Below are 14,776 nucleotides of genomic sequence, written 5' to 3' on the forward strand. Positions count from 1 at the left end.
GAGCCATGGAACCAGTTGACGCTGCTCGCATGGAGACCTCTGAGACTGGGACATCTACAGGAATCCATTCTGTTTCCCACTGTTTCCCACACTGAGGGAGTCTACAACACAGTGCTCTGATTCTTGAGCACAGGCCCTGAGCTGTAGAATCCTGGGGTTTCTGGAGGAGCCTCTCCGCTGCTCATGGGACTTTGGTCTCAGGTGAGCTAACGTTGCATTTCCTTCCAGGTAAATGAAAGTTCATGCACTGCTGTGTGGATGAAGCGGGCACAGGGCGCACCCCGCAGGCAGGATGGGGTCCTGACAGGCCCTTGCGTCTGAGGACCTCTTCATCCTGGTTCTGGAGAGCGCCATACCCGCCATGTTAAAGCAGTGCAGACGGTTAAAAAAGGAGCCTTTTTTTCATATATTTTTTTATTGTAATTAATAGAAGGGTTACATGATATTTGCCAGATAGAAGGTGCCTTAATTCACATACTTTTTTTACTGTGGGATTGTGATTTTCTTTTCACCTGTGTGTTTATAAGTATATATTATTGTTTTAGTGTCCCAAAGGATGCTTGGTAAAACTGAACCTGCAGATCCGTTTGCTCTGCGCCCCAGGTCTGCTCTCCCCGCCTCGGGCAGGTTTTACGGATCACACTATGGAGACGGGGTTTTCCCTGAAGCCCGGCCTCGGCCCTGCCCGCCCGTCCTCGGCCCTGCCCGCCCGTCCTCGTGGGCCGTGCGTTCCCCTGGCCATTCCACACCGGCTTCCCGCCCTCGGCCGTCCGGGCCCCGTGCGGGGAGGGCGGCCGGGGGCGCCCGGGACGTCCCCGCCTCCGCCTCCGCCCCGCAGTCCGCCGGGGCTCGCCGGGCTCGGGGTCCGGTGGCGGGGGACCCGGCGGGGGCCCGGCGGGCGCAGCCTCCCTCCCGCCCCGCCCCGTCCGTCCCCGCCCGGCCAGGCCCCCGGGCGCGCGGGGCGCGGGCGCTGCGGGCGGCGCGCGGCCATGGCGCGGGGCCGGGCGGCGCGGTGCGGGCGCTGCGGGCGGCGCGCGCTCCTGGCCGCGGCCGCGTGGACGGCGGGCTGGGTGCTGGCGGCCGCGCTGCTGCTCCGCGCGCACCCGGGCGCCCTGTCCGAGCGCTGCTCCGACGAGAAGAGCCGGCGCATCCTGGACGGGCTGGTAGGTCCCCCGGCCCCGCGCGGTCCCTCCCCGCCCGGGGACTCAGCGCGGGCCCCGACCCCGGCTCCCGCCCGCCGCCGCTCCGGGACGGGGCTGGCCGCCCGCTGCGTCCCGGTCGGTGGGCTCACTCCCCGTTCCGGCAGTCGCGGAGCTCCGGAGCTCCCGTCCCGCGCACCCGCCGCCCTCCCGGGGTCGCCCCCCCCCCCCGGGCTGGAGGTGTCCCGAGCCGAGGCGCACGGCCGTCCCCGGGCACGGGGGCCCGGGCGGCCCCCTCGGCGGTGCAGACCCCCGTCCGCCCGGCCTCCAGCGCTGGCCCGAGGCGCGCTCCGCGCTGCGCCCCGGCGTCTGGGCTCGCCGAGGCCGAGCCCAGGTAACCCGGGAAGGAGACCCGGGGAAGAAGGCGGCGGCGGCAGCTCCTGCGGTCCCCGATCTCCGCCCGGGACGGACCAGGCCGGGGCCGGGAAGACCGTCTGCTCCCTAAGAAGTCTCCGGGGAGGACGCGGGCGGGCGGGCGGCAGTCCGACGGCTCACGCTCGGGTGGGGGTTCAAAACGGCCCGCCATCCTAACCACTGGAGGGCCCAGACCCCACGCCAGGCGGGCGGCACCGTCCACGAGCCCCCGCTGAGCACCGAGACCAGGAGCTGCCCCTGGAGTGGTAACCAGGCCAGGGACGGCGCGCGGGCCCTGCAGCGCCAACCTCCTCACCGAGCGGCTCTCCCGGCCCCCTCCCGCCCCCCTCTCCATCCCCCAGCCACTCTCGCCCAGGAAAGGACCTTCCAGGGAAGTCCGGAGAAGTTAAAAGTGGTCAGACCGCTCCCTTTCCTCCAGGACTCCCGACAGGGAGGGCTGACCGCCCCCATCTCCTCCTTCCCTCCCCGTGACACTGACATTCCACCAAGTTCCGAGTGAAAGTTGCAGGAGCGCATAGTCTTTCCCAGTTGCCTGAAAAAAAAAAATCTCAGCTCCTTCCTTTGAGGAGCTGATAGATGAATTAAGAGAGAAAATAATGTCATGAGTGTTCAAGACTGGCTTACAAATTCTATGCAGCAATAGTTTAGACGAAAAAAAAATTTAAATGAACACTACTTTTCATGTATTTACCTCTGGTCAGATGGGGAGAGATCTCATGGCACTTAAATAGCCTGATGTAATTTAAGTGATGACTAATCATAACTTTCCCAGCATACGGGTTTTAAATTAAAACCAATTTGTTTAGAAGCCTTGCCAACACCCCTTCAAGGACAGCCATTCGGACCTGGTTTTTGTGTGACATATGACTGAGGGGCTTGGCTGTGCCTCTGATAGCCCTCAGTCTTGACTGTTGTCCCCCACCCCGCAAAAAAGAGTCAGATCCCGACATCCATCTTCCTACTATGTCGGGTTTTCTCAGGTGAGCTGATGCCTGTGTCATCTGGCTAGGCCTGGGTGACACATTCCCCCCATCATCTCCCAGCTCTCCACATTTATTCCTGCAGTGTCACATCGCTCATCTCTGACCTCTTTATTCTGACCTCACTGATGTAGCACCTGAACAGTTCCCTGGCTCAACTTTCACCCTAGACATTCTAATCGAGGACAGGCTTAATTAAACACCACCATGGTCCCTACAGTTCAGACTGTGCAGGCCAGGCTGCCAAGCAAAGGTTGGCATTGTGGTTCCCAGAGACTAGAGCTGAATTGTGCCTCTGTGTCGGGCTCTCTCAGCACTTTTCATTCTCCCTGGCTTTCATCCTACGTAATAAAACTGGCTGTTATTTTTCTGACCAGCCTCCAGATGCTCATTAGCTTTCACTCTGAGTACCCGGGTGCAGAAGAAAGCTGGAGCCAAAGGGAGGTTCTCTCTGGCCGAACAGGGACCTGTGCTGAATATTCTGCATGGCAGCCGGGTTTGCAGGCTCCTGCCTGCCAGGCAAAACTGCCAGCCTGCTGGGAGAACTTACCTGATGGTGGTGAAAGCTCAGGACTGGACTGCTTACAACAGAAAGTCAGATGTCTGCAGATTCTCCATTCTTTTTTGAGGGAGTCCTGCAGAGTCCCTGCCTGGGCCTTGAGCTGCACATCTAGAAGCAGAAGCAGGAGGGTCTTGCGTTCCAGGGCAGCTGTGCTACAGATTGAAACCCAATCTTGGTAAACAAACAAAAAAATAAAACCAAACGAGTCTCTAGCAGAACCAACTTCACATGTTCTGAAGGATTCGAGCCTTCCAGATCGCTCGAGTTCACTTCTGAGCTTTTCAGTGCCCACTACAACCATAACCTGAGGCTCTCACCAGCCAGCTGTGTTGTTGTTAGGGAGAATCAGTCAGCTGAAGAGAGTTTGGCTAGGCTTGATTGTTACTGAGTTTTCCTCCCCCCGTGGGAGAAGAGCCTCGTTCACAGTGGGCGCCTGCTGGGTTGATGCCCACTCTGCCAGGCACTGGGCTCTTTTACTCCTTTTATTTAGCATCATCCCCTCACAGAGGCTACACGATTTTGTTTTTACTATCCCCATTTACAGATGGCAAAGCTGAGTCTCAGGAAGGCAAAGTAATTTACCCTGCTTTACAGTCTGTCAGGGGACTGGCTGGACACAGTACTGTCGGGGCTAGAGACCGGGGTTGGTAAGTGGCTTCTCCCACAATGAGAACTTGAAGCTGTAACTTAAGGTGTGCTCAGCCCTTCCATAGCATTGCATTTTCAAAGCAACTCAAAAATAACCCAGCTAGTCAGAAGGCTCAGCTGCCTTGTGGCTAGTTTGCTTTCCTAGCATCAACAGTGGTTTCTTGGAGTGCTCTGGCCACAGTGGGGAAGAAGAAAGGGTTGTCCTGTGAGCTGGTACCTTCTGGCATCCCACAGTACATGGTGTCCCAGTCTGCAGAAAGAATCCCCTCATGAAATATGAATGGTGCCAAGGAACTGAGTGCTCCTTAAAAACAAACACACAAAAGGAAACTTGGTCCTTCAACATGGCTCTGAGACCTGCCAACGGTTTCTTAGACCAGAGTGGACAGGCTTTGTTCTTGTCTGAGAACTGTGCTACGCATCGGAAAGATAATGAGCTTCCGCCAGGAAGAATACTTCTGCAGAAACTAGGACTGACTGAACAGGCTGTGTGCGCTTGTGGGCATATGCACATAGCCACGGGAAATGCAAACTACTGCCATTGAATTGAAAAACTTGCCAGAGTTAATGGCATTGAGACTTTTTACCCAGTTTGTTTCTAAATTCTGTTCCTGTGAATCTTAGAAGCACGTTCATTGGGTGTTCATATAGCTGGCAGTTAAGAGCACCCCCTAGTAGATAAAAGTAGACTTAACTCCAGGCACGGTGGCTCACATCCAGAATCCTGGTGAGCTGGAGGTGGAGACTCGGAGGATCATAATTTGAGACCAACCCGGGCAGAGAATTGGAGAGACTCATCTCAACCAAAAGCTGGATGTTGAGTGGTGCTCTGGTCATTCTAGCCATGCTGGAAGCATTCACAGGAGGATCAAGGTTTAGACCAGTACTGTCAAAAGCGAGACCATACCTCAAACATTACCACAGTAAAAAGCACTGCAGCTGTAGCTAAGGTTCTACAGTGCCAACCAAGGGAATGCAAAGCCCTGGGTTCAAAGTCCAGTACAGAAAGGGGATAGAGGGATGAAAAATAGCTTCAATAGGACATGCTGGTAGTATGATAGGTCAACTGTTGTCTCACAGGAGAGTTTTATGCAGATGCCATTTGTTCTTGGCCATGGGCTTGAACTCGGAGCCTGGCCGCTGTCCCTGAGCTTTTCTGCTCAAGGATAATGCTCCATCCCTTTGAGCTACCCCTGGAAGCTTCCGGCTTTCTGGTGGTTAATTGAAGATGAGTCTTAGGGACTTCCTGCTAGGGCTGGTTTGGTCTGTGATCCTCAGATTTCAGCCTCCTGAGTGGATAGGATTCCAGGCATGAGTCACCAGCGAGGGTTTTAAATTATCTTTTGTTTTGTTGGGGCCTGCACGCTCAGCCTGGGGACTGTCTCTGAGCTCAAGGCTGGCTCTATCGCTTGAGCCACAGCTCCATTTCCTTAATTTTCTTTCAAGTTGCAATTTATAGTTCAGCTTTGCTGTATTTCTTAGGACTGGATTAAGTCTTTTTGGAGCCAGTAATCACAGTGAGACATGCTGAGCATTTATGCCTGCAAGCCAATGTGGATATGGATATAGTTTGCCTTCTGCAGGAGAAAGGCAGGAACTGAAACAACAGAAGTTTCCTCAGGAGAATGACAGCAGTGACAGCTTTGAAATAAACACCTCTTGTATAGACTTTTTAGTGCACACTTTGATTTAATATCAAGGATCTCTGACAAATGAGGAATCAGGCCACTCACAAGGGAGGTCAGAAACACGAGACCTGGCCTGTGGCAGCTGTCAGATCTGTGTCTGGCCTTGGTCACTTCACTCCCCTTTTGATTCTCAGTTTCCCAGCAAGAAACCAGCTGTGTGGGAGGCTTACTTCTAAATGACTCTGCTGATCTCTAGAAAAACAGCCGAAATTCACATCCCCTCCAACACCTAGAGACTGAAGCCAGATTCAGTGGCTATGCCATTGTTCAAAACGTCTTGCAAAGGCTGTTTGGAATCGCCTTCCAAGTTTGCTGGGGCAAGTGATGAGTTTAGAGATGCATATGTTGTGAAAAGGGGGGAAAAAGAATATCATCCCTTTTTACTCACCTCCTCTTCTTCCCTCCTCTCCTGCAGGATGGACGGGCTGGACCCTCTTCTTTCTTGGAGAATTGTGGTGTGGTGAGGGTTTCCAGTCCATCCAGGCTCTATGCTAATGTCCCTTGCAAATGAAAAGTTCTCCATCTCACACTGGGATGGTCCCCATATTGAACTAGAAAGCACACTCTCCCCTCTTCCCAAATGTCTCCCCACCATACCTCCTGGTGTCTTCTCTCTAATCCACCAGTGCCAAGTCCTGTTCCAGCACTGAAATCTCCCCAGGCCCTGCCTCTAAGTGCCTATAGTGCTCGAGTTGCTGGCTGTGAAGGCTGCAGCATTCTACGGGTGAAATAGCAAACTCAAGTTCCGTGGGAAGCTCAGTGCTGTGCCCCAGGGACCCTCGAGGACACAGGGCTTGAATGGGGTTAAGAGCTCTGTGAGTGAGCCTCAGATGTGTAGTAATCACGGTTATTTGTGGTTGTAGATTCCATCTCCTCCTCCTCCTCCTCCTCCTCCTCTTCCTCCTCCTCCTCTTCCTCCTCCTCCTCCTCTTCCTCCCCTTCCCCCTTCTTCTCCTCCTTCTGCTCCTCTTCCTCTTCTTTTCTCCTCCTCATCCACCTCCTTTTTGGAACTAAATTATCCTTTTATTTTTATGATAGCCCAAATCTCTTTTGCTTTAAATCAGCATACATTGGGATATTTCGTTTACCTGCAGTCCCTGTTAGTGTAACTGCTGTGTAGATAGTTGTTTGGGGAAGAAGCCTGTCCACTTTCAGTGCCAATGCGATATTTACATACTTCAGTGGGAGTCTAGCTGCGAACCTGGCTGCCCACATGGCCCGTCCTTCATTTCTGGAAGGTGCTGCTCTGCAGCTGAGCAGGCGCAGGAAACCCAGTGGTGGCTGGGTGACAATGGCAGGCGGCCTTTCATGGTGACACTCTGTGCTCTCTTCCTTGCAGTGCCGGGACTACCAGGGCGGCTGGCTGACGGGCACCTTGTGCGAGGATTTGTGTGTGGCTGGGCAGCTCCTGTACCAGCGCTGTCTGTACTACGAGCGTGGCAAGAAGGTGCTGCAGGCCCTGTGGCGAGGCCGGCCTGTCGTCCTGAAGTCCAAGAGGGAGGCCTTCTCCAGCTTCCCGCCCCTCGGCCCGCTGGAAGACGAGGCAGGGCCAGGCCGTCAGGGCGTCTCTGAGGCGGACCTGCTTCTGCTGGTGGCCGGGGAGGTCAAGAACGCACTCGGTCTGCAGCTGTCCAGCAGCAGCATGGCACCCCTGTGGCCGGCCCAGCGAGGCCCCGGCTGGCGGCAGCAGCTGGCCAGCGCATGGTCCCTGCTCCAGCAGGAAGAATATGTCTACCTCAGCCTGCTGCAGGACCTCAGTCGCCACGTCCTGCCTGTGCTGGGCTCCTGCGGCCATTTCTATGCTGTGGAGTACCTGGCCACTGGCAGCCCCCACCACCGGGGCCTTTTTCCTCTGGACGACACTGGCCGCCAGGGGGGACAGGCTCAGGCTGCCAGCCACATCGCCCTCAGCTTCCTGGACATGGTAAGCCACTTCGACAATGACTTCTCCCACCGCCTCCATCTCTGTGACATCAAGCCGGAGAACTTTGCCATCAGGAAGGACTTCACGGTAAGACAGAGGCAGCTGCTGCCGTGGGAAGGGAGAGGGAAGGAGACGCAGGCCCCAGGGCCCTAGCTCTGGACAGCCTCAGGTCACCAGGCTCTTCCAGAATGTTCCAAGTTCAGCCACGAGAAGATGGGAAGCAGTGAAGACAAGATGGGCAGGAAAGGGGACAGGGGCAGAGAAGCAGCGACAGAGGACAGCAAGGAGAGGACAGGGGAGATGGAGGATGACACAGGGGGCAGCGAGGAGGGGACGGGGAAGTGAAGAGAGGAAGGGAGCAGTGCCCTGCAGGTGGGCCCGTCTCCACTGTGTGGAAGCCCAGTAGCTTTTTAGAGCTCATCTCTAGCAGACTCGCCTGAAGACCTGTGTGGCTTGCACAGGACAGATGATGATAGCTTAATGTCCACACACAAGCCATTGGGGATGTCTGCCTGGCTGGGGCGCCCCTGTGAAACACCTGTCTATGCATTGAGACCCTGAGCGGTGTCTCCGGAGCTCGGCTTGTGGAGAGGTTCTAGGTTGTTCTCAGGGGTGCCTGCCGCCAGGCGACACCTGCGCTGGGGCGTCATCTGCCCGCCCGCCCCACCGAGGGTGGTGGTCTTTTACCTTCACTGGGGCGGTGCGGCTGCATGAGAAATATCGCATGGTGGAGGAGGGGTGGCAGGAGCGGCGTAGATGTCTCATCAGATGTCCCTGCTGAGTGTTGGCCCAGGGCTGGTCTCCCAGAGGCTGGTCAGATGCAGAGCCACCAGCAGGGAGCCAGCAATGTGGTGGGTGGGGAACGGTTATTGGGGAGGGGCTGAGTTCTGCTCCCACCCACCCGCAAGAAGATCGTTCTTACACCAGCCAGTGAAATGCCAGCGGGAGCTGGTCAAGCGAGGACCAAGATAAGGGACTCTTGTTACCGGCCAGGGGCTCTCAAGGCAGGGGACTGGCTCCTCTGTGTTGTCCTGATGCTTGGTCTCTCGCTGCCTTAGAGAAGATGACAAGCCAGAGGTGGCTCATGGTGTGGAGGGTACAAGCTGGGAAGAGCTGGTGGGCTCTGGATGATTCTAGGAGGTTCTAGAAGAGTCTGCACCTCAGGCAGGGTGCAGGAGTTTAGCCCTATTTGCCCTGCACGGTATCCTAGGTTGTCCCTTAAATGAAGTCCTCAGCTGTCAAGGTATACAGCCCACCCTGCAACTTAGTTTATTCCCTGATTATTCTAAAGGTGATATGTGAGGGGTTGCCATCAGGTAAAGGGACCTCCTCCACTCCCACAGCTGACGTCTTAGAGGGGAAGGGACACCGCCTTCCCGGCCGGCTTCCCTGCCTAGTGAATGGGAAGAGAATGGCCCAGAGATGCCTCCGTGTGGGCTGGGACCCTGGCCATGCTGGGGGCGGGGCAGTCCCCGGTGTTCTCATGGCGGCATCACTCCCTATGCACCCAGCAGACGGTGGTGGAAACAGCGAGAGAGAAGCTGGGCTGCCTGCCCTGCCGGGTCTCGTGTGGAGGGTGGTGCAGAGGCTCTGTGTGCACAGCGCCTGACGGTGCAGTGTCCGTGTGGGCAGCCATCGAGGCATGCCACAGGAGACACAGAGCACAGGCTCCCTCACCAGACCCCAGACTGCGCGGCCTGGGCCGGCACTGGGCCTCTGCTCTCCGCAGGCCTGTTGGGGTAGGTGCGGAGGTGAGGGCGGGGAGGGGCGCCTTCTTCCCTACCCTCTTCACTGGACTGAGGCACAAGGAGGCCATGATGTTACCTACAACTTGGCAATGTGGACACGGAAGCCAGAGCATCTACATGGTCAGAGCGCCTGTTAGCAGTGCAGAACTGCTGAATCCAGACAGAAGGGTCTGCAATCTGTGCTTTAAAACTGCTGCCTCACAGCCAGGTATGGTAGCACATGCCTGCAATACCAGTCTGGGAGACGGAGGCAGGAGGATTATGAGTTTGAGGTTAGTCTGGACTACAAGGCAAGACCCTGTCTTTCAGGAAAGGTTACTGCCAGGGTGTTCCTGGCACCGGCTCAAGGACCCAGCAGGTGGTCCTGTCTCTGGGCTGTGGCTCCAGAGCTACCTCTGAGAGGCAGGGATTCCAGGTAAGAGGCGACATGGGAGGGTTCAGAGTCTCTGGCTTGGCTGCCAGCCAGGTGCCCTGCAGGTTTAGAAGTTTTTCCAGTCGTGGATTGCAAAAGAAACTGGGATCTTGAAGGAAAGTGACCCTGACTCTGGGGTCAAGTACTCCTTTGTGTTTTCCTCTTCTGGCTAAGGAGAGTGGGAGAGGAATTGGGTGTCAGGAGGAAGTTGAAGAAGAGGAGGTGGATTATTGAGGCCCATCGGAATTCTGTATATTAAGAAATCCGGCAGATTTCCCCCCCCCTTTTTTTTTGGTTTTGTTACTGTTCTTATTTTAGATACATAGATGTAGGCTTACAGGATCTGTAATTCATTCTAGGACATGTAATATAAATTACAAGAATAAATATGGCTCCCTTTAGGAATGGAGATGCAAACTATCAGAAATGGGACAGAGGAGCAGAAATTCTACCTCGGAGCTCAGGGGAGGCTGGGAAGATTGCCAGCAAGTATATAAGAAGAGAAGGGTCTTGTAGCCCCAACAAGAAGTGACAGATAACGGGCTCACAAGCACAGCCTTCATTCACATTTAGTATAGTCAACATGCTAAATAATGGAATTAGCAATTTATTTTGGTGAAATAACAAGATAGAAAAGATCAATTAAATTAACAAATTGTCATGCTTGAATCCATTATTAGGCAAAGCCCTTTACACAGGGAAAAAATTCTCTGTTCTTTATTTTCATTATTCTGCACATCTATTGGGATAAATTATGCTTCCTTATGCTCTGTTTTACTAAATAACCCCTAAGAACCCTTAGTGCCTTCTAGGCATCAATCTTTTTTTTAAATAATTTTTTATTGTGATTAATAGAAGGGATACATTGTATTCACCAGATAGAAGGTGCATAACTTCACAAACATTGATACCCTTTCTCATGACATGGTCCCTATTTCCCTCCCACCCTAGGAATCAATCTTAACTGAAAACCAGAAAATAAAGCCAGGGGTCGTGCCTCCCACCACCACAGAGAATAGAAGAAAAGGCCAGGGATGGCTGGCTCCTTTGCTAAGGGCAGGGCTTCCAGGAACAGGGAATGAGATGGTGGTCTGGGCTTGTGAAGGCTTGTGGGAGTCTCCCATCCTGGTCCAGCACATCCATCACGTCTTCTCATTGCTTCTACAAACCTCCGAGCTACGAGCTGCCTGACTTGGGCAGACTCCAGGCTCTTACAGATTTGCACTCATCTCTTCATCTCTGTCTCTCCCACTTCTCCCCCGCCCCGCCCCATCTTTCCTGTTGTTATATCCAGGTGGTAGAGAAAAAATCTGCATAATGTAGAAGTTTCTCTTCATCTGTTTGGTCGGAAATGCTCCAGGGGTAGAGGGGGTCTTGTTCTGAGGGTGGGACTTAGTGGTGGTCAGGGTCTCTGTCTATCCATCCTGGCTTGTGCGGCTGCCCTTTCTTTCTCTGTGTTCCATTGGACTAGCGTCACAGAGATGCCACCAACCAGGATCTTGCCCACTGGCCTCCCATTTCTGCAGTGGCATTGTTTATTGTGTGCGGTTGTGGGGATGAGTTTTCCCACACCTTTTGTAAGCTTGCTTCTGGGAGGTGTGAGAAATAGGGGATATGTTTGCATCGGATGGCATTGCTGTGGCAACTGTAACAACAGCGACAGCCAAGAGTAAATGGATGAAGTTGAAGGGACTTACACACGACTGCCTGTGTGCATTGCTGTCAGGATGGCTGCACAGACCCAGGCCTGTGCCCGGCACCACGGCCTCTCGTGAAAGCTGCTTGTCCAGCGCCTCTGTCCAGCTCTGGTCACTCTCACCTGCACTGGCGCCATACCTGTTACCAATCTCTGAAGAAGGACCGCATGGTTCTTCAAATCATCTCAAGTTTTGTCTTGAAGAGCTTCTGCTTGCTCCAAACTCTGAATATGCCACCCTTTTCTCTCTTTCATTTTTTATTTTTAAATGGTTATTGGATAGGTGAGGTACAGAGAAATTTTAGTTGCGCAAGTCAGGGCTGAGTATATTTCTTTTTGGACAGTGTCACCCCTTCCCTCGCTCTCCCAGTTTCTTCTTCCTGTCATTTTCCACCCATGAACCCCCCTTGCAGGCTCTGTATTCTCCAAATACCTGTCAGTATTCTTTGAAGGGTCTCTGTCTGTTTCTGTGATCAGAGACCACACCAAAGTAATAGAGCAACAACAGGCAAAATTATCTTTAAGACAATTCAGAGATTCTTTAAAACTAAACATATTCAAGCTGACCTCAGACTCTCCTGCCTTAGCCTTCTCTGTTGAGGATTGTCGGTGTGAACGACTCCCCCCTCCAAGAACACTTTTTACCTATTTTTTTGGTGGAGGTGGTAGTAGGATTTGTATTCAGGGGTTGAAACACGCTCCCAGCCTTTCTTCAGATAAGCTCTGCAGTTTTGCAGGGGTTGGCCTGCACCGCGAGGCCCCTGCCTGTCTGTTCCCGTACATGGGATGAGAGAAGGGGAAAGGAATAGGGCTGGTCTCCTTCATCAGCGGGCGAGGACTGTTCATTGAGGAGAAGCGAGGGGCACAAGAAAGACCTTCCAGTGGGAAGGTTGTGCGGCCGAGCTGGGGCAGAAGCTGGGGTTTTAAGCAAGGGGGGGAGGAGTTAATGCGAAAGCCACTGGGTAAAGGGAGGTGGGGACTTCCGGGTTGGGCAGGATGGGATATTTACAGCTAGGTTTAGGTGGGTTGCATGGCTGGTCAGGCAGCCGTCTTTGGTGGCTTGCCTGGGAAAATGGTGGGAGGCAGCCCTTTACCCGCCTTTGCCCCCCGCCTTTTACTGGCTAAGACTGGGAGTGTCTCAGAAAGCTCTTTGCCCACGCTGGCTTTGGCCATCCCTGCCTCTAAGATTATAGGCGTGAGTCACTTCTCCCAGCCAAGATTCAGCTTTTAAAGCTAAGAAAATCTTTACAGATGGAAAATGATACTGGTGGTTATTGTGCTAAATCTCAGGCTTTCACTAGTGCGGGGCACTAGTGAAAACACATGCTGTCCTTGGAAAGACCCTTCCCTCCCTGGGTGCAGCCTGGGCTCTTGGTCTTGGCTGGCAGAGTCCCGAGGCGGCCTGTAACCTGGAAAGGTCCCCAGGCCTGGGCGGGAGTGGAGAGCGGCTCCGCCCGCCGAGCCTGTGTGTCACGGGTGGCGGTGGTGTTTGCTTGCAGGTAGTGGCCATTGATGTGGACATGGCCTTTTTTGAACCCAAAATGAGGGAGATCCTTGAGCAAAATTGCACCAGAGACGAGGACTGCAATTTCTTCGACTGTTTCTCCAGGTGTGATTTGCGAGCGCATAGGTGTGGAGCCGAGCGTGTCAACAGCAACCTACAGGTGAGTTGGCCACAATCGTTGTCCCCTGGGGCCTCTGCCCCTCCTCCTCCCCCCAGCCTGCCCATCCTGCCGTTGGAGTTGATGTGTTCCCCAGAGGCGGGACAGGAGGAGAGCTCCATGTTGGTCTTTTCTGGCCAACCTTGGGGCATTGGTGAAGTTGCCCCTTGGGATCTGATGGGTGCAGGTCCCAGCAAAGCATGGCTGGTGGGTTTCTTCTTCCCTCTAGTTTGGCTGCGGCCACAGGAGCCTAGATTCTGTTAGCCTGGTCCAGGATCTGCAGCCCCACAACCCCTCTGGCACACAGGCCTGGAGCCGTGGGGATTTCTTTCCGCCCTACATTAACCATCCCCCCCTTTCCTTAGGTCATCTGTGACAAAATATTTCGTCACTGGTTCTCTACAACTCTGCGGAGTCCTGTCATCTCGCCCCAGCTGCAGCTGCAGCTGCAGCAGGCAGTGCAGGAGTGTGCAGACCCAGCCGGTCCCTCCGGAAACTCCTGGAGAGTGCCCCCTAATGTGTTCTGGAAGCTTCGATGGCTTCTTCAGGCCATCCTGAGAGAGCTGCAGGAAGCAGAGAAGTAACTCTCAGCCTTAAGCTTTGCGCACAGGGAAGTGACCTTCAAGTTCTTCTGTGGCCTTTTAAGGAGAGACATCGGCCCTGTGCAAATGAGTGCGTGGCAGGCCTCTGCGTGGACTCTGGCCGTCACGTGTGTCCCAGCCTGACCCCCTTTGTCTGTCCTGACTTCTGCTGGCTGCCCCTCACTTCGGAAATGAGGCAAAGCAGAGGTCCATACAATGACTTTGGGGTACGAGGCGCTCACACAGAAAACACAAACCCCAGCATGCAGTGCTCTGCGCAGAAAGCTCTCGTGCCGTCTCGTGCCCAGGCGCTTTGCTGGGAGTCACGCGTGCACCTGAGCGGATGTGTTCACAAGTGCGTGGATACACATGAGCCCACACTCACACACACGCCGGAGGGTGGAGCTGCGCATGCTCCCAAACGCACACTTGTGTGTCTGTAGACCTGCATGAGTGTGTACACGGAATGCGTGCACACAGCCTGTTCTTGTGTGTGTGTGTGCACGCATGCTCATGGCTGCCCCAGTGTGTATGTGATTGCGCTCATGACTGAGCGTGAATGTGCACACCTGTCCACGTGAGCACGTATCTATGAGTCTGCACAGGAGTGTGCGCAGAGGTGAGTGTGAGTCCCTGGGCCCATAGAGGTGTCGGGAGCACTCTCGGGGTGTCGGGTGCAGAAGCTTGTCTAGCTAGCTTTTTCTGGGAATTAAACAGAATAAAAGAGTGCATCTTCGGGAAGTGTGGTTTGCGTCGGAGAGTAGTAGTACTTCATTTTGTAGAGCGATGTTTCGGGTTGTGTCTCGGTACGCCCTTTGCCACTTACGCAATGCATCTTCCTCCTGCGTTGGGAGCCCCAGGCCTGCAGAGCTGTGTGGTCCTGCCATCCGAGAGAGGTGAAGTAGAGCGAGGGTCTGAGGCAGGGCTGAGGGTCAGCTGCCTCCTGCCAGCAGCTTGGAGACTGAGCCATGGACACGGGGCCACGCTCTGGCACCACGTTCTCGTTTGTGGATTCCTGCACGAGAAAGCCGTGACAGCTAAAGGATTAGGAAGGCAAACTGGCGGTTTGCACATAGAAGAACTCAAATCTAAAGTCTGGCAACATGTACCAAATGACAAATTCCAAATTGTCCATCCCTGCCCTCCCTGCCTCCCGCCCTCACAACAATCCTGTCACTGTAACCCAGAGAGGAATTGCCTTCCAAGGCTGGCTGTGCCCCTCCTGTGGGAAGCCAGCCAGGCTGGTCCTGGGCAGGGCAAGGGCCTGTGGGAAGCAGGGACAAGGGCGGCCCGCCAGGCCCA

General features: G+C 54.5%; 1 protein-coding gene across 1 annotated transcript; it reads left to right on the top strand.

The window, feature by feature from the left end:
* Nucleotides 1–986: 986 nt before the first annotated feature.
* On the top strand, nt 987–14,193 carry Dipk1c (divergent protein kinase domain 1C). Its single transcript, XM_090352961.1, has 4 exons — nt 987–1,163; nt 6,792–7,463; nt 12,732–12,896; nt 13,259–14,193. Exons 1-4 carry the CDS (start codon nt 990–992, stop codon nt 13,475–13,477), a joined length of 1,230 nt encoding a protein of 409 aa, XP_090209087.1. The 5' UTR covers nt 987–989; the 3' UTR covers nt 13,478–14,193.
* The last annotated feature ends 583 nt before the right edge of the window (nt 14,194–14,776 follow it).

Source organism: Megascapheus bottae, chromosome 19 (genome assembly GCF_031878675.1).
Source record: "Megascapheus bottae isolate mThoBot1 chromosome 19, mThoBot2.hap1, whole genome shotgun sequence".
Classification (NCBI taxonomy): Eukaryota; Metazoa; Chordata; class Mammalia; order Rodentia; family Geomyidae; genus Megascapheus; species Megascapheus bottae.